The sequence below is a fragment of the Hyla sarda genome, chromosome 2 (genome assembly GCF_029499605.1).
Source record: "Hyla sarda isolate aHylSar1 chromosome 2, aHylSar1.hap1, whole genome shotgun sequence".
In the NCBI taxonomy this organism is placed as follows: Eukaryota; Metazoa; Chordata; class Amphibia; order Anura; family Hylidae; genus Hyla; species Hyla sarda.
The window spans coordinates 380,809,853-380,829,218 of NC_079190.1; the positions used below are offsets into that span (position 1 = coordinate 380,809,853).

General features: G+C 41.3%; 1 protein-coding gene across 3 annotated transcripts in view; it reads left to right on the forward strand.

Annotated features, from left to right (window-relative positions):
• The window catches only part of CUX1 (cut like homeobox 1), a 421,420-nt gene that overhangs the window by 238,926 nt on the left and 163,128 nt on the right, over window positions 1–19,366 (forward strand). For all 3 annotated transcript variants that reach the window (XM_056558499.1, XM_056558500.1, XM_056558501.1), the window contains exons 9-12: window positions 5,556–5,604; window positions 7,592–7,696; window positions 11,230–11,418; window positions 16,859–16,917. In XM_056558499.1, the coding sequence (XP_056414474.1) occupies window positions 5,556–5,604; window positions 7,592–7,696; window positions 11,230–11,418; window positions 16,859–16,917 (402 nt within the window). The remainder of the gene's footprint in view (window positions 1–5,555; window positions 5,605–7,591; window positions 7,697–11,229; window positions 11,419–16,858; window positions 16,918–19,366) is intronic.

Consider the following 19,366-nt stretch of genomic DNA (forward strand, 5'->3'; position numbering starts at 1 on the left):
GCTATACGTGCATGTTTAGTTTAGGAAGTGCACTAATATATCAGGTCTATAGTGATCGTTATAAATGACTGTGTAAACCATTCTGGAGGTTTGACAATCCCTGTCAATAATATTTTGTGACCTGATGGTGAAAGCATTACCTTAATCTATGGCAGGAGAGCCTATAATGCATTTTTGAGCATGGGACATTCTCGCATGCCTCCCTTCATAGATACAGAGTGAATCATGCAGTACACTTAATTCTCCGGGCCACAGCTGTTCAATTTGTCCTGCACTGAAATGATTGAACCCTGAGTGACAGATCCAGGCAATGCCTTTGATTGCGGAGTGGATCACATGCCGAGCTCTGACCTGCATTTCACATACAGTCTCTACGATTCTGTTTGCCCCCTTTTTTTCACACACAAGTTATTTGGACACCATGTTGGGCCACTAGAGGCCAATTGTGGAATAAATTCTTACACGTGTAGATTGTGTGGAATGGAATTTCTGTTTTCTCAGCTGTTAACTCTTGGTTGCTGATGTGGTGCTTGGTTTTATGATCTGCGGCCTCATCAAGAATAGAATTTATGGCCAGTCCAGTAAAAATGAAGCCATTAAATCATAAATAAATAAAATGTGAGATGATTTCTATTACATTATAACAGGATATTAAGGATATTAATATATAATATATATTTCACATAGCTGTTTTATCATGTGTAGGAATTGGGGAACTAGTTTATAGGGGGCAGATATTTGGGTGACATCTGGGCATGAGATGAAAGCTCATTGCAATGAGGGAATCTTAGGGAAATGGCAAAATATGTGAGTGATAGATCACTTAAAACAAAGGAAAAATAAAATATAGAAAACCAGCTACGCAGCACTCCAGGAATAGTGAAAAAATCTATGACTTTTATTCAACCCATGTAAAGCTGCATGACATGGATTGAATGAAAGTCACCCATACACCTTTGGATGTACTGCTGCTATATATTCTGTTTGTGTGTATGTATGTATGTGTGTATATATATATATATATATATATATATTTATATATATATATATATATATATATATATACATATATATACACACACAAATCTATTTAGTCTATGTTCCCATAACAGGACAATTTATGGCCCATCTTAGTGTGAATTCTCCACATTTAACTCCTGCATATTTGTGAGATATAACCTGTGTCTTCTGCTTGGGAGCTTAGATTTGCTTTTGACTTGATAAAGGGAGGAATCCCGAAAGCTCGTCGTTACAAAATTGTTAGTCCAATAAAAAAGGTATTACAGGATACTGCAACCATTTGCATCTGCATTACTGGACTAATATGGCTACTCAAATTTACTATATACAGTGACCCTCCGACCTACGATGGCCCAGACATACGATAATTTCAACATACAATGGCCTCTCAGAGGCCATCACATGTTGAAGGCAGCAACAACATACGATGATTTTGTATTTCGGGCCATCGCATAAACGGCTATCCGGCAGCGCAGACTGCTTCAGCTGCCACCGGATGGCCATTTAAGATGCCCCGTGTGGTCCGGTGACGATCACTTACATGTCCCCGGCGCTCCGAACCATCCTCTTCGGGATCCCCTGCATCGCCGTCGCTCTCCATCGTCTTCATTACGTCGCCGTGCATGCCGTCCTGTCATCCAATAGGAGCGGCGTGTGTAGCGGCGTGATGACGGCGATAAGGAACGACGATCCCGGCCAGCAGAGACGGTCTGGAGCGGCGGGGACACCACAGGGACGCGGCGACAGCAGTGAACGGCGACATCCAGGGCAGCGGTGACGGTCTGGAGTGGCGGGGACAGGTGAGTATACCTTCCTATATTTAACATTGCACGGATCCCTCAACATACGATGATTTCAACAAACGATGGGTCATTTGGAACGACTTGCCATTGTATGTTGAGGGACCCCTGTATATATAACAGTCAGAAATCATGTAGACACACAAACACTAAATATTCATTATAAGCCAGATAGGTCAAAAGCTCTGTTATGTGAATTATCGGCCTTGATACATATCATTAGGTAACATTTTATAATGCATAAGAGCCAGCAAGCCTAAAGTGGAACACATTCAATGTAAGCGCAGTTATCTGTAATAAACCATTTAATGCCTCCAATTTTATAGCCTTATCGTAAATAACCCAGGTCAGATAGAAGTGTGGTTGATAACATGACTTTTATCACCTACAGATAAGATTCCCCTGCTCTGTAAATAGAACATGATGCTATGTGTCAATGATAATTCCTTGCACCAATATAAAATGCAAATGATAACAAGTCATTTAGATCATAGATGACAGAGCGTTTATCTTTAAGGAGGATTGTGCATCACACGTAGCTATTTGACCTACAACCAATGGATGAACTCAGATTTATTGGCTTAACAAGACAGACACCTTGCTCTTTTAACATTTAACTCATCCTCGTGTGAACAGGTTTCGAGTAGTGCACTCTTACAAACATTTCTCACCACAAATGTTTCCATATTCACAACTCAGACGGCTGTTTATGCATCTTCTATAGATTTGTTGGCAGAAGATCCTTTTTATGCTGTTAATGGGACAATTTCCCTTGAAGTAAACAGTATTCAAGTATTTCTTTAGGGTCTCATACATCGTGACAATTCTGTAATAAATAATTTCAGTATGAAAAATTAAGCTCTCTAAATATTTTTGTTCCATCGTTTATGGATTTAGTTAAATTATTTCTGACCATTGAGACTTCATGTATCCTGTGTACATGGGTCCCCCTGTTTTCAGGGTGGGGAGAAGTGACGACAAATGTGTAGGCAGCCTTTTATTCTCTATAGGAGTTTGTTGATCCCGAGGATACCTTTTTCCATAGATTGATTGATCTAAATACTATACTCTATGTATTAATAGTTTGTATTCACATAATCTGAATTTAGATGACATAGGCCCAAATTTATTAAACTGTGGGAGAGAAAAAAATTGAGGGATTTTCCCACAGCAACCAATCACAGCTCAGCGAACGGGCTCTGGTAATGTGAAAGCTGAGCTGTGATTGGCTGCTGTGGGAAATTCACTCTCTTTGTTGTTACACTGTTTGATAAATCTGGGCCATTGTCTCATGACATGGGTCTGGCTTCTCTAATTCATGGCTATTATCAGAGAAATGTGTGTCTGGCTACACTTTTTCCCTTCAGTTAGCCAAATCTAGTTTCACATGTGGGACATGCAAATAAATGGCTGATTCTACAAAACATCCAAAGGTGGGGTCCAATGTCAATGGAACCCATAGATTTCGGCAGGACTGGCCTTCTATCTGGTTGGATTTCACATCTCTTGTTCTCACCCCAGGTGTTAGCAGCAGCTTACTCTGATCTCCCCATTCAGACACATGCATGTTTGGCTGGACAGAGTGTGCGTGTATTGGGGTTGGAAAGATATGTCAGCAGAACAAGTTATCTGAAGTGTATTTACAGCGTCACAGCTTTCTTTTTCTGTGTCACGGACAGTAGTTTACTTCATGACACCTATTAGTCCAATAGGACATTTGGTTGACAGCTGGCTACTGTGTATGACCAGCTTTAGTTCCAAAACAATAGACTACATTCATATGCAAAGCCAATATAGATAACGTACATGTCAGATGCTGTGATCTTTAAGCAGGTTAGACTACTAGACCATCTGTAGCAATACGTCTTCATTATAACAGGTTATAGTTGGCTTATTTTTTAGTTAAAAAAATAAAAATTGGTAAGATAATACAAAACTAAATACAACTTTTTATCGTGGGGGTCAGCCCGGCTGCTAATACAAACTCTTTCTCTGTTCTCTGTAAGTAGTGGATTTACAAAGGATAAACTGTGCTCTTCTATTAGAATATCCTCCGATGTGACCAAAATAGGGCACAACTGTTGGCCAGTATTAAAAAGAATTACATTTTTGCTAAAATGTTTATTAGCAGGAAAATCATTTAAAAATACCAATACAAGTTCTGGTTTGAACGTGAAACCTGAATAGAAATATTTATCCGTGTAGAGATTAAGATGAATTCATATTTACAGTGCGGAACTATTATTAGGAGCTGTTTTGGGCAGAGCTGCACTTCTTAAACAAGAGGCCTGGAATGTAAACAGCTGCAATTACAGGGCGACATCGAAGCTAGAGCTCTGCAATTCTGACAGTCTATGACAAAAATAGTGTTCCCTTCTTTTTTTATGCACATTATATGTCTAGAGGCCCTGATGGATTGACAGTCAATATATATATTTATTATATCTGTCTTCCTGAAAAGAAAACCTGTCACATTTAAAATGTATTTAAAGTGTACCTGTCACCAACAAAAACTTTTGATATAATGTAGATAATACCATTATATGCATATTTGTAATATATATTGATAAAAAAAAGTGTATATTTTTGGATGAAAAAATGCTGTCCCTGCAGCTATTTCCTGTGTGTGTCTATGAGGAGTCCAAATACAGGAAGTGAAGGCAGGAGAAGCAGGGCTCTGTGCAGACTTCTGGCTTGTCACTCATCCTGCTGTGTGAGCCGGGGGCGCATCATAGAGACTCAGTGTACAGAGCCCTGCTTGTCCACCCACATTTCCTGTATTTGGACTCCTCATAGAGTCACACAAACAATAGCTGACAAAAATGTACACCGTTTTTTAACCAATGTATATTACAAATATACATATAATGGTATTATCTACATTATATAAAAGTTTTAGTTGATGACAGGTACACTTTAGATCTGCAAGCACCATGTTATAGAGCAAGTGGAGCTGAGCAGATTGTTGTATTTTTTTTTTTTTTTAGAAAAGGTCCAGTATAATCTGTATTTTATTCATTTATTAATTCCCTGCCCATTCCAAGCTTAAAAATCTTCCCTCTATGAGCCTACATGCAGAGATAGCTGTCAATCACTGATTGGGACTGCCCACTGGACTCCTAACTGATAATGCTGTCAGTAAGTTGCAAGTTATATTGCTTTTTTCCCATAACATTATATATCACTCTGCTCAGCTGATCCTGCCTTGTTCAGCATGGCAGCTTCATTTTCAGGGGAGACACTGGCTGAAGCTGGTGGATGTTGTTTGGTTTTCTGAGAGCTAAGCAGCACTAGATGCATCCAACATAATATCATACACATTTTGCCATGCTGAATATGCATGTTGGATATCCTAGTTGACAGCTGTATATACTTTCTCAAGATCCATCCATCAAAAGAGAGAATGGATCCCCAGTACATTTTTGATAATGTATCCTTTCCTCTTTGCACTTGTCACCTCTTGGACCCCTGCTGATCACAAGAATTAGGGTGTGCCGAGGTGTTGTGTCTAGAAAACGCTGCAGCCAGTTTAGACTTCGTAAATGTGAGGCCATTTTCTACTTAAACTCTGAAAGTGTTTTGCTAAAGTGCCATATGAGTAATCCGTAAGGGTCCAAGCATCTTCCTGGGTTACACTAGACCGTCACTAAACAACTACCTGTTAAAGTTCTTTAAATGGACTTTCTTTGTTTTTCCCAGCCTTGCTTATTGATGTATTTCTTCTTCCCTCTCTAGGGCCGATGAGATTGAAATGATCATGACTGACCTCGAAAGAGCTAACCAGGTAAACTTTCCCCATCTTTTAGCAGCATGTAATTGTCTCCTGTCACTATGGTTCGAAAACTTTATGGGGAGATTGATCAAAACCTGTGCAGAGTAAACGTGGAGCATTTGCCCATAGCAGCCAGTAAAAAAAAAAAAAGAAGCGATCTGATTGGTTGCTATTGTCAATTGCTCCAATTTTTCAACACACAGATTTTGATGAATTTCCCCTAATGTGTCCACATCTCGTCTAGTACGAGCATATGCATGTTCCAGACGCAGGTGAGCCGCTGGATCGTTGCCACCTCTTTCATGTCAGTGCCTAAGTTTCTCTTGGGCAACTACCAAACGGGAAAGAAAGAAAAGAAAACACAAAACCCCGCTACATTATATTTATACTGTTAAGAGAGAGGCTCTTGTACGTTCAGAAATAATTCCTTAAAGAAATGAAACAGCACTGAAATTTCATTATAAGATGATCGCAGTGTTAAAAGCCTTCTAATGCGCACCATAATAACATGCTGAGAAATTTGTCCTGGACTATGCTCTAGACTGAAGTTATTTGCCTCTGCTTTGGCATGCACACATTTGCTTTTGTCCAAGAAGGATTTGTAGTCCTAACCAAGGTCTTTTGGCAGGCGAGCGCTGTACATGACGTTTTGATTAAGCACATCTTTTGGGAGTGCAAGATCAAGCTGAAAAGCACTGGGATCTGGGCTTTCTTTGAAAGGATTTTTCTGCATCAGGTCTGTGACGTACTCAATGAACACATACTTACTTTTCGGCAATTTATTTATTATTTTGATGGGGTCAACATCAAAGTGGTCCCAGTGTCACATCCAGCGGATAAGAGGGAGCTACTGATTACTCATAATAAATTACTCCATTTCTATAGAATAGCATTCATTTCCAGGATTAGGATTATTATTAGTAGTACTTTCTTTCGTCCTATACATGTGCAAACTTTGGCATATATACATAGAGCAATCACTATTAAAGTTGTAGGCCACAGACTTTTAAATGTCATGTTATGTCTATGGTGGGAAAACAATCGGATGTGACTTGATCTGTTCCAGCAGTCAAGGCAATTGTCAGCTATTATTTGTTGGCGGTTATTACTGCTGCATTATTGGCTGAGAATTTACATGAGTGTCAACAACAATTTTCACCAAGATACTCACATTAATCTTTTCAGATACCCTTATATGCATGGCCCTTTTTGTAGACCCTTCCCCCAAACTGAATCCTTTCCATTGCGCGTTGGATTGCTTATGAGATCAGAGGCAAATATTAATGCCCTGATAATCTTAGCATTTTTCTACTATACCAAAATCTCATAGCCAGCCCCTAGATCTGTGCAGCCTATGCTCCCCTGCCTCCACACAATTCATGGTCGAGCACCGTATTCATGATCAGATTGTGTAAAATAATCAGATTTCGCTGTAAATTCCACAAACAAGAAAGCAAGATGCCCTGTGTGTAAGTATGGCTGCCTCACCCTACTCCATCATTTCACCACTTTAACCCCTTTATTGCCAGCGCTGCCATTTTATTGGCTACACAAAATTCAACCCTACCAGATTAAAAGATTCCTACCGTGCCTCCCCCTATGAGTCATTCCCACAAGTAATTCTGAAATGAAATCATTCTCGGCGTGAGTATAGAAATAAATTGAATAAAAAAGATTCCATTTCTCCTCATATTTATTCAGCCTGATAAATTCAGTGGGCTGCAGCATTAACAGCAGCAGGGGATTCCTTGCTTCTAGCGTTAAATTACTGTCATAATCGCTCAATTATTTCTTCCTTGTACTGTTTAAAATAAAAATCCATCACTTTTCTTTCTTTTTTTTTCTTTCCCTACCCCCCCTCTAACATTTATTAGGTTGAGTGTTTAGGAAAATCAATTATAGTCAGCCGGGCATGAATTGATGAATGTTCTCAGATTAATTGTCAGTTGTTAAAATGAATGTATTTTTCTCTTCACCTTTTTTTTTTTCCTCCCTTCAGAGAGCAGAGGTGGCGCAGAGAGAAGCAGAGGCCTTAAAGGAGCAGCTCTCATCACTTGACAAATCTCTCCACCATGCCTCGCAGACGCAAGAGCCGCCTGATACGGTGAGAAGTACAGTACATAATTCTCACCATAAAAAGAAAGACAGGTAGGGCCTGAAGAAGCGCTAACGCGTGACACAGTCGCTTGCCCGAAATTCTGCCCGGCAGTACGCTCCCCCGCACATGTTGTACCCACTGAACAAAATAAAGCGTATCCAGTAACAAATTTAATCCGGTCAGTGCTCCGTACTTTCTTTCTTTTTATGGTGCTCATTGTGATACTTATCATATTACGTAGTAGCAATACTTACCAGGAAGGATACGGGATTATGGCATAGTGGAAGTTTACCTGCTTCATGGCTTTGCATAAGTGTCTGTGTTACCTATATAGAATGGTGCTGTGACCTGCTACTTCTCTGCTGAAGACAGTCAGTGCATAATTCTAATCTCTATAATAAGATGAAGACTGTAGAGCTGTCAATCAATTATCATACCAAGGGTACTGTCCCGGGCACTTATAAGGGATTGTCAATCCATGTCAAAAGCCAACCATACGCATAACAGAACTGACATAATAAAGACCATTTCACTGCCTAATTATTTACAGTTTGTTCATCTCCAACCAGCCATAATTAGGCTGATTATTGACCTGTGTGAGTGCAAAAAAAGCTGATCAAGGATAATCAATATAACATCCATTTATAGTTTATTTGAACTATTAAAGGGGTACTCCGGTGAAAACCTTTTTTCTTTTAAATCAACTGGTGGCAGACATATTTGTAAATTACTTCTATTAAAAAATCTTAATCCTTCCAGTACTTATTAGCTGCTGAATGCTACAGAAGAAATTCCTTTCTTTTTGGAACACTGATGACATCACGAGCACAGTGCTCTCTGCTGACATCTCTGTCCATTTTAGCAACCATGCATAGCAGATGTATGCTAAGGGCAGCATGGTGGCTCAGTGGTTAGCACTGCTGCCTTGCAGTGCTGGGGACTTGGGTTCAAATCCCACTGAGGACAACAATAAATAAAGCGTTATTATTATTATAATAACGTCAGCAGAGAGAACTGTTATCGTGATGTCATCAGAGAGCATTCCAAAAAGAAAAGAATTTCCTCTGTAGTATTGAACAGCTAATAAGTACAGGAAGGATTAAGATTTTTTAATAGAAGTAATTTACAAATATGTTTAACTTTATGCCTCCAGTTGATTTAAAAGAAAAAAGGTTTTCTCCGGAGTACCCCTTTAATGGCTGTTTAAGCGGCACAGTTGGTCATGCCACTTTCTAGAGACATTTTCAATAGTCATTGTTGCCTGATGCAGAGGGACTGGTCCTCAGCCAGCTGGGGTAGAGCCTAGTATGAACCTATAGCTAGGTTTATACTGTACGGTGGATTCTGCCAGAAGAATGAGCAAGATCATTCTTTCGGTGGCAGAATTTTAGCAGTGAAACCTCTGCCACTGAAATTTCGTGTTGTGCACTGTGCAGTGGAATCCCATTGACAGCAATGGGACTCTGCTGCATCAGTATTTCCAAGCGGAATTTTCAAAAGTGGAATTCCACTCAGAAATTCCATAGTGCGAACCCAGCCTTAGGATAACCATGTCCATCAGATCCTCATCAGTGACACTTAAAACTACTGATCTGTTTTAGGTGATGGTTTAAAAATGGTGACAAAATTGTATCCCTCAGCATACCCAGAATCTTTTCACCTGCTGGAGAGCCATAGTTTAGGGATATGGAGAGTCATCTTACCACTGCTATTGCTAGATAAAATTTATAGCATGCTATTTTGTAGGGTGCAGAAGGACCCTTAAAGGGAACCTGTCATCTTTCATCCTGCCCAAACCAGGAGTCATCTTGACGGTCCTAAGGGGCTTCTATGTTCCCCATCAGCCTTAATTGATAGATCTCTCCCTGTTTAGGTATAGGTAGAGAGCTATCAATCAAAGCAGACAGAAGCCACAGTAGACTGCCCCAATAACTCATGGTTAAGGCAGCATAAAAGTATATGACAGGTTTCTTCTAAGGTGACTATACAATTGAGACAGGTATTAGCTGACAGTTGTTGCTTCTGACCTCCCGGTACACTTGGCTAGACCAAGCAGGCATGTGTTCTTATTAAAGGGGTATTCTGGGCAAAAACATCTTATCCCCTATCGAAAGGATAGAGGATAAGATGTCTGATCACTGTTACCCCCCGCAGCAGCCCGCATTCTATGCGTAGCTGCGTCTGAAGTTTCGGAATCCGCCGGGCTTCCGAGACGGGGACGTGACGCTACACCCACTCCATTCATTTCTATGGGAGCGGGCGTAACGGCCGCAACGCCCCCTCCCATAGACATTAATGGAGGGGGCGTGGCGTGACGTCACGTCCTCGTCTCGGAAGCACGGTGGTTTACGAAACTTCAGACGCAGCTACGCATAGAATGCGGGCTGCTGCAGGGAGATCAGCGGGGGGTCACAGTGGCGGGCCCCCCGCGTTCAGACATCTTATCCCCTATCCTTTCCATAGGGGATAAGATGTTATTGCCCGAAATACTCCTTTAAGGAGAAGTGAGAGAGGGGAGTGAGCCACTGTCAGACACCTCTGGCGGCAGCTTATTAATTGTGAGGGCAGAAGGATTCAACATATCCAACCATTCTTTTTTCTTTTTCATTCTTTTTTCTGACCCACATATACAGGGTTATTCAAATAGGATGGTGCAAAAGTAAAGGCATGTAGCTAAACAGACATTAGCGGTAAGTGGCAAGTGACTCAATATCAAAGTAAAACTGGCTTAGGTGCCCATAACAACCAATCACTGCACAGTAAGCCACGGTATGACGTATCTTACCAAAACCTCTGTGCTGTAAGCTATTCAGATTACATTATCCTCAGGAAACCTGGTTTTCAGCAATAAGGCGACCTTTTCCCTAAGTTGGAAGGTCAATTGCCACAATGTTAAAAAATAAAAATAAAAAAACGTGTTCTGTGCAATGAGCAGACGTAAAGTCTACAGTCCTTTCTTTTTTGCCAACTCGTACTCGGATGTGTTAAAGGAATGGCTTATGCCACAGACAGACTACAATTTGCAGATCTTCCCTTATCAGCCAGATGGTCACCTCCACATTTCCATTTGGATGTTCGGTGATACCTGAATGAAACTTTGTTTGGATGATGGATCAGCCATGTTGGAAACAACAATTCACAAATGATGCACGGGCCTTTACAATGGGCAGATCTAACATCCTGCAACCTCTTTCTATGGGGCTACATCAAGAACTTAGTATATCTGCCCCCCAGCCACAGGATCTATATGACCTTACACAGTGCATGACTGCAACAGTGGAAACTATATGACTATTATGTATGAGTGGCATTGACATGTAAGATATGTATAAGTGTTCACTGAAGTAATTGTTCAAAATCACATTCATGTCATTTACTATTGTTGTTTTTAGTACTGTATATAGTAATACTTCATTCATTTTGAGTTCTTTCTAATGTCAAATATAATTTATATATAAATACCCGGTGTGATTTCTTGTTTTTATTTTTTTTATAATAAAGTAAACCTAAAATTCTCTTGTCTCTTTTCCCGCAAATAGGATCAGACGACGGAGGGATCAGCTCGCTCCAATATGGAAGTTGAACTTACTGCAAAGGAGCGCGAGATAGCCCAGCTTGTGGAAGATGTACAGAGGTTACAGGCCAGTCTTACAAAGCTCCGTGAAAACTCAGCTTCTCAAATATCTCAGCTTGAGCAGCAGCTAACCACCAAGAACAGCACTCTTAAAGTAAGTGCCATTGGACTGGCGTGCAATACTGGGGCTACTTTTTGCTATTTATACACACACTAAAATATACACTTTTTATCCCGTTGGTTAAGTGCCCCAGGATTCATTCATAACTGGTCATGTTGAAAGAATTGGTCTTGTTGGATTTTTTTGACCCATCCTATGTTGAGATGGGGCAGTGTTTCCCAACCAGTATGCCCTCAGCTGTTGCAAAACGACAACTTTCCGCATGCCCTGACAGCCAGTACTGATAGGACAGTAGAGAGAGCACAGAAGAGTACTATAATACAGAAGAGAGCACAGAGGAGTACTATCAGACAGAAGAGAGCACAGAGAGTATTATCAGACAGGAGTGAGCACAGAGGAGTACTATCAGACAGGAGAGAGCACAGAGGAGTCCCATCAGACGGGAGAGAGCACAGAGGAGTGCTATCAGACAGGAGAGAGCACAGAGGATGCCTATCAGACAGGAGAGAGCACAGAGGATGCCTATCAGACAGGAGAGAGCACAGAGGAGTACTATCAGACAGGAGAGAGCACAGAGGATGCCTATCAGACAGGAGAGAGCACAGAGGAGTACTATCAGACAGGAGAGAGCACAGAGTCATCCTATCAGACAGGAGAGAGCACAGGGGAGTGCTATCAGACAGGAGAGAGCACAGAGGATGCCTATCAGACAGGAGAGAGCACAGAGGAGTACTATCAGACAGGAGAGAGCACAGAGTCATCCTATCAGACAGGAGAGAGCACAGAGGAGTCCTATCAGACAGGAGAGAGCACAGAGGAGTACTATCGGACAGGAGAGAGCACTGAGGAGTCCTATCAGTCAGGAGAGAGCACAGAGGAGTACTATCGGACAGGAGAGAGCACAGAGGAGTACTATCGGACAGGAGAGAGCACAGAGAAGTGCTATCAGACGGGAGAGAGCACAGAGGAGTACTATCAGACAGGAGAGAGCACAGAGGAGTGCTATCAGACAGGAGAGAGCACAGAGGAGTGCTATCAGACAGGAGAGAGCACAGAGGAGTGCTATCAGACAGGAGAGAGCACAGAGGAGTGCTATCAGACAGGAGAGAGCACAGAGGAGTATTATCAGACAGGAGAGAGCACAGAGGAGTACTATCAGACAGGAGAGAGCACAGAGGAGTGCTATCAGACAGGAGAGAGAGAGCACAGAGGAGTGCTATCAGACAGGAGAGAGAGCACAGAGGAGTGCTATCAGACAGGAGAGAGCATAGAGGAGTGCTATCAGACAGGAGAGAGCACGGAGAAGTGCTAGCCCACCCTCACTTACTGGACTTTGTCCATGCCTGTGCTTCAGCTTGGACAAAGCCATGATTTTATAATCCATGATTTCTATAAAAAGGAAATAAAATTTTCTTATGAAGTATATTAGAAAGGTTAATGTTTTGCCAAGATGTATAACATATAAAAAGTTTTATGAATCTGACAGTGCCCATTTAAATTCAATTGCTATCTCTTGTCTATAACAAACTTAAGGTTGTATAGAGAAAAGACATAAACAGTTCTGGGCAACTATAAAGAACAGTTCTCAGTGCGATGAGAAGCAAATGATGGCCCTCATCTACTATTGTAAACCTGACATGTTAAGTCAGGTTATGCGCCCGATTCTGGCCCATTGTGCCAGAAATTCTGTCTGCACTAGAATTTGCACCAGAATTGAAAAAACTCAACTAACCCTCCATTTTACTGTGAAAACCCAAAAAGGATGTGTGGCAGTCAGGAAAAGGGGGCGTGATCACCGAAAAGGGGGCGTGTCCCCAACATATTTAATAAGGTTTCCACAGAAAATGTGGTGGATTTGAGCTGAGGAAAACCCCATAGATCAGATGTGTAAAAAAGCAAAATGTAGGGAAAAGTGCAAAATTTTGGGAAACCTTAGTAAATACCGTGAAAAAAAATTGAAGAGAATTAAAACCCACAAAGAAACCTACACTCCACTCTTAGTAAATCAGGGCCAATGTTTACGTGGAATTACTTCTCAATCTTGCTGTTATGTTAAACATGCTGAGGACTGGAGAACTACCATTAACCTTTATTACCCTACAAAATACCCTGTTGCAGCATATTGTGCATCTTTGCATGTATACCCGCTAATTCCAGACATCAAGAAATTGTGCTCAATGAGTCATCTCTAATAGACTGTGTTTTAAAGGCACGCACAAAAGCGAAACCTTTTGATCTCTCTGAATCTTTTATTCTGTCCTGCATGCATCACTAGAGCCAGCTTTGCGTACGTCCACATGCTTTGATAAATGATGTCACCAAAAAATTTGTCTTGTGTTCTGAACATGAAAATAAATTTCTGCCTTGACATGCATGCTGAAGCGCAAATGCCAGAACAGCATTATATCAATATAATAGGTCAGGTTCTGCATTATATTTCAGGCACCATATATAATAATTTTCCATAAGAAATCACCTCCTATTCCTGCCTAAGGTGTGCCGTAATCCATTGTTGCTACTTTGGAGGTCTGAGTCACAAGCTGGGATTGTGACCTTTTGTTGCACAGCTTTTCTATGAAAAGGTAAAACTAAGATATGGTAGAAGTAGTATTTTTAAAAGCTTGATTCAAGAATTAAAGCTTACCCAAACACATTAAAATAAAGTATCTGAACCCACTGATTCAGCAAGAGCTTCAGATTAATAGGTATGGGTCTCCTGATCCTTTGCTAATGGCAATGGTTACGGAAGAGAATGGTCAAGCATGTTGGATTACAACTACCTTATCCCTTTGTTCTTGGTGAGATAAGCCCCTATCTGAGGTGTCTGGCAGCAGCTTTCTGCGCTTTCGGGTTACATGCACACTCTTCTGAGATGAGAGTGTATGGGGCGGTGGGATTGGGAGAAATGGCTTTCGATTTGATATGTTTGGCCAGCTTTAGGGTGGTTTCATACAGCTGCATTACAGCCGCAACAACCAAACCCCCATTGTTCTATTGAGCGAAATGCATGCTTTATAGGGGTGTAAGAAAAAAATCGATTCACGCGATTATCGTGATTTTACTGTATTGATTAAAAAATTATTAGATTAGCATTGCTTTATAGTTCTCTGCATGTGAGAAACAAACCTATTTAGCTTACGAATATGTCTGTTGTCGCCCAGCAGCAGTCATCCTATAGCCAATTGTAAGCAATGGCATTGTTGAGGTCTTCGACACTTACAGTGCTGTCATACTTTGCAAATGTGTGTAGTCTATTATTTTACATATGATGCTATATATTTGAAGCCACACATGGTCTTTACAATTCATTTTTCTTCTTGTCAGAGATTGCAGACTCCCCTTCCCCCAGCCTTAATAATGCAGAACTTGCCTTTCTCCGTCAATGGACATTTGTAGATGAAACATTCCGTATGCCCTCTATAGAGAAGAGGTTAATGTACTATATTTCTAACAACTGTTTTCAGGCACCCTTTTGTCATTTTGTTGAATCTGAATAACAGTTTGTTCAGCTCCATGCATCTTGGCATGTGAATGGATCCCAGATGTAGGCCTTCCCTAGCACCATTAAAATCACATTAACAATTTAAGTAGGGAATTCATAGTGACATTTGTTTGCTATAATGTGCAATGTATCTAGCAGCAACGCGGAATTGTATAATTATCAATCATTCTCACCATTGGCACTGGAGGGCTGAACTGCAGAGTCACTAGTCACAGTGCCAATATGTAGAGACCGAACACGCTTCATAAAAACACCAGTCTGGAAAACTGAATTGACCTTTGTTCATGAACGTACAGTAGACAATAATGCATCCTGCCTACTATGACCTTATACTATGCATAAAGAAACTGAAGTTAGAATATATTGGTGGAATCTGACTGGGAAATGATCAGAAGCTTTTGGGTCTTGCTACAAGTTCTACTTGGGACAACCTCGTAACCACGTCAGTGGCTGCTTGTGAAAAGATGCTGTGTAGGACTGTTGTACGATATAATACATTATTCATTTATACATTACTATGACCTCATCTTTGAACAATAATTATAAAAACCATTGTGCCATCACATCTCCAACTTAAAGGAGAACGCCGGTACTTGACTGCTGGGACCCCCACGCAATCTCCTGCCCGGCTCCCTGGCTCTCCCCATGCATGGAGTTGACCTCCGCTCTGTGCACGGATTACTGTTGACCCTAGCATGAAGTGATGGCTGACACACCCCTCCATGTATCTCTATAGGACAAACTCTGTATCTTCCCCTTTAAAGCATGTTGACTTCCTAGACAATGGAGTTTGGTTACAACTGGAACCTCTGAAAATGTTTTGCTACACCACTGTTCTATGCCTCCAGACAAGGGATCAAGTCCTAGAAAAGGAAGTGAGGGAACTCGCTCATGATTTCCACTCAAGGGCTGGTCCTGCTAATGGGAATGGTGTTCCTGCAGTGAAAAAAAGTGCAGGAACTAAGTTCCCAGGCGTTCCTGCAGGACTTGACTCCTGCTCCAGACTATGTAAAAGGAGGACTCCAGTGAAAACTTTTTTCTTTTTTTTAATGCCTTATGCCCGGAATACCGGAATAAAAAAAACATTCACCTACCTTCCGCCGCCCTCTCAATATTACCATCCTGTCCTACAGCCCTGGTATTCTTACGATGTCCTTCCTCGGGCGGTGATAGGCTGAGCGGCAGTGTCATGTAACGAGTCCAGGCCTGGTCTTATTCCTGGTGCAAAGGGCCCGTTACATGACACTGAGGCCAACAATCAGCCGTGTTGTCCACCAAAAGCCGGACGAGGACCAGAGCCAGAGAACAGGACGGAGATATCTGCATCACCAGGGGGAGGAGTGGAAGGTAGGTTAATGTTTATTATTTCTATACCAGCAGCCTGGGCATAAGGAATAAAAAATGATGTTTTCACTTGAGTTCTCCTTTAACTGCAGCTTTCTGGATGGATCTTATTTTGATTGTCCAATCAAACAAGCAAAGACTCAGAACAAATAACTCAAAGGGCTTGTCCACTTTTCACTGTTATAAATAAAGTCATCACAGGTTGCAATGGGCAGTGCAAACGGTGTTCTCTAGAGAGACCTTCTTTATAGCAGTGTTCCTTAAACAGGATGCCCCAAGCTGTTGCAAAACTACAACTCCTAGCATGCCCGGACAGCCAACGGCTGTCCGGGCATGCTGGGAGTTGTAGTTTTGCAACAGCTGGAGGCACCCTGGTTGGAAAACAATGTTTTATAGCAACCCTAGGCTATGCTAATTTATAGGAAAGGGAACTACACTCTATAAGGATGCCTGAATAGGCTCAATGTTTTAATGTAATGTCAATCTGTTTAATAGTTAAATATTAACATTTTTTGGCTCCGTACAATTTTGAACAGTGTAAATATTACAGTGTATACATTTTTTATTTGAACAATCTACTGTTTTTTTTTCTAATTGATATATATATATTTTTTTTTATCTACACAGCAACTTGAAGAAAAACTGAAAGTGCAGGCGGACTATGAAGAAATTAAAAAGGAGCTTACGTATGTAGCCTAACATATATAATGTATATAGGGGTTTGCTGTTAACTAATTGGTGTTATTCTTTTACTTAAACCCTTTGTTTATATTGTACACAGGTTTTTTTTTTTTTTTTTTTGCAAGTGGAATATTTGTGAATACCAAGTTGAATGCACATTTTATATATATATATATATATATAATTTTTTTTTTTTTTTTTTTTTTTTTTATATATATTTATTTACTTATTGAAATTTTTTTAATGGGAACCTTGGCCAAATGTGAACACACCCTTTTAGGGATTGTCTTAGGTTATTAGTAGCTATATACTTTCCTTACTCCCCTGTGTTCCAGTTCCAGCTCTGTGGCTTTTCGCTGGGGAAAGTTCGATGTTGTGACTGCTACATGTAAGCACAGCGTTGCTGGGATTGCTGTAACATATACAACCATTGGACACACATGTAGTTGTGCCTTTGCCAACATGTGGCAGGAACAACGTAGTACATGCACCAGGAGTGGGGCATCGAGGAGCAAGGTCTGCATAGAATTTCTTAGATCCCAGGACAATCCCTCTAAGGACATGTTCACTCGGCGGAATTTCCGAGAGGAGTTCTGTGAGAATATTCCTCTTGGAAATTCCGCTGCAGCGGGTCCCTTTGATTTCAATGGAATTCTGCTGCACTTTACACAGTACAGAATTTCTGCAGTAGATGTTTCTTCAGCAGAAGTCCTGATTGCAGCGTCTGCAAAAAGAATAGACATGTCTTCTTTTTTGCAGATACCACTCAGAAATGCATTGCTGTCTTTAAGACGCCGCATTTCCCAGTGGTCCTAGCCCCAGCATGTTCTATCAACGCACGCTGTCTGCAGAATGTGCACCCGGAAATTTTACGCACGGACATTCTGCTGTGTGAACATACCCTAAGGAGGTTTTCTCCAAGGATATTTTGGTTGGAAATGGCCTAAATATCTGGTCACAGGGACCCAAGCACTTAAAACTGCTATCAATCCTGGTGTAAAAACGTTTTAACTTACTTTACCTATAACTTTCCACCCTCAAACAGATGCCTCCCCCCAAAAAAAAACATTTCTGAGGGTCATTACTCAATTGTTACCGTTCAGCTTTCTAAATCCACAGCAGAAACTAAGATTTGCAGGAAGGGGCTCTATTATAAGTCTATGGGGCTGTTTCTGGGAATTGGATGGAGATTGTGGTCAGCCAGGGAGTGAAGCACGCTACTCCGCTCTTCACCTGGCTATATCTAGAGATTAACGGACCCCGATCGGTCATAAGTATAATGGTTAACTGTTAGGTAGACATGACAATATGAGTTTCCTTTAAATGGGCACCCCACTGCTAAACATCTTATCTCCTATCCAAAGGATAGGGGATCAGATGTTTGATCGCAGGGGTCCCGCCGCTGGGACCCCCGTGATCTTCGCTGCATCACCCCAGTCATCTGGTGCACGGAGCGAACTCGGCCCTATGCTCGGATGACTGGCGACCACAGCCACCATGCCCCCTCCGTTCTTGTCTGTGGGAGGAGGAGTGACTGCTATGTACTAGTTTTCACACCCCCTCCCATAGACATGAATGAAGGGGGCGTGGTGTGACATCACAAACCTGGAAGCTCCAAGCTCCCGTGTTCTGCACAGCGCCCAGAGCGGGACCCCCACAATCAGACATCTTATGCCCTTTCCTTTGTATAGGGAATAAGATATTTTGCAGCGGAGTACCCCTTTAGAGCTAAGTTCACTCATAGTAAAATAATAACCAAAAAACTGTAGTTAAATAGGTGTAAAAATAGAATGACTGCATTTTTTTCCTTGAACTGTAATTGAACACATTATTAGATAAAAATATGGCCAATTAATGTACCTATATTACTGCTGTTTTTTGCTTTTCCTTTTACTATGTGTGAACCTAATAAAATAACATGCTAGGTGCCTGTAGCTGCTGAAGCGTTCTGAATACTGTCTTATTAGTTACTTCAATATATAAACAGTATACAGAAAGCTTCCTCCAGTAGTAGCTGCGGGCAGCAAGCATGCTATCTCTTATACAGTGAACCCTCAACTTACAATGGCCTCAACATACAATAGTTTCAACATACAATGGTCTTTTCTGGATCATTGTAACTTGAAACCAGACTCAACATACAATGCTATGGAATCTGCGAAACGTGTCAATGGTTGGAAGAACCGACCAATCAGAATGGATATTTCACTGGTAAAACCCCTGTATTCCTAAAGTGCATGCACTGACTGGTGTCTGGTAGCGCCCCCTACAGTACAGGGAGGTACTACATGTTCTGTTCTCTTTACCTGTGCCAGGGTTAGCTGCTCCTTTGGGCATCAGGTGAGGGCGGCTCCATTTCCCTTTTTTTTTTTTAGGACATTGCCTGTACTGTACAGGACCCTGAAGAAGCTTCTGTCCTCTACACAGATCAGTGTTTCCCAACCCAGTCCTCAA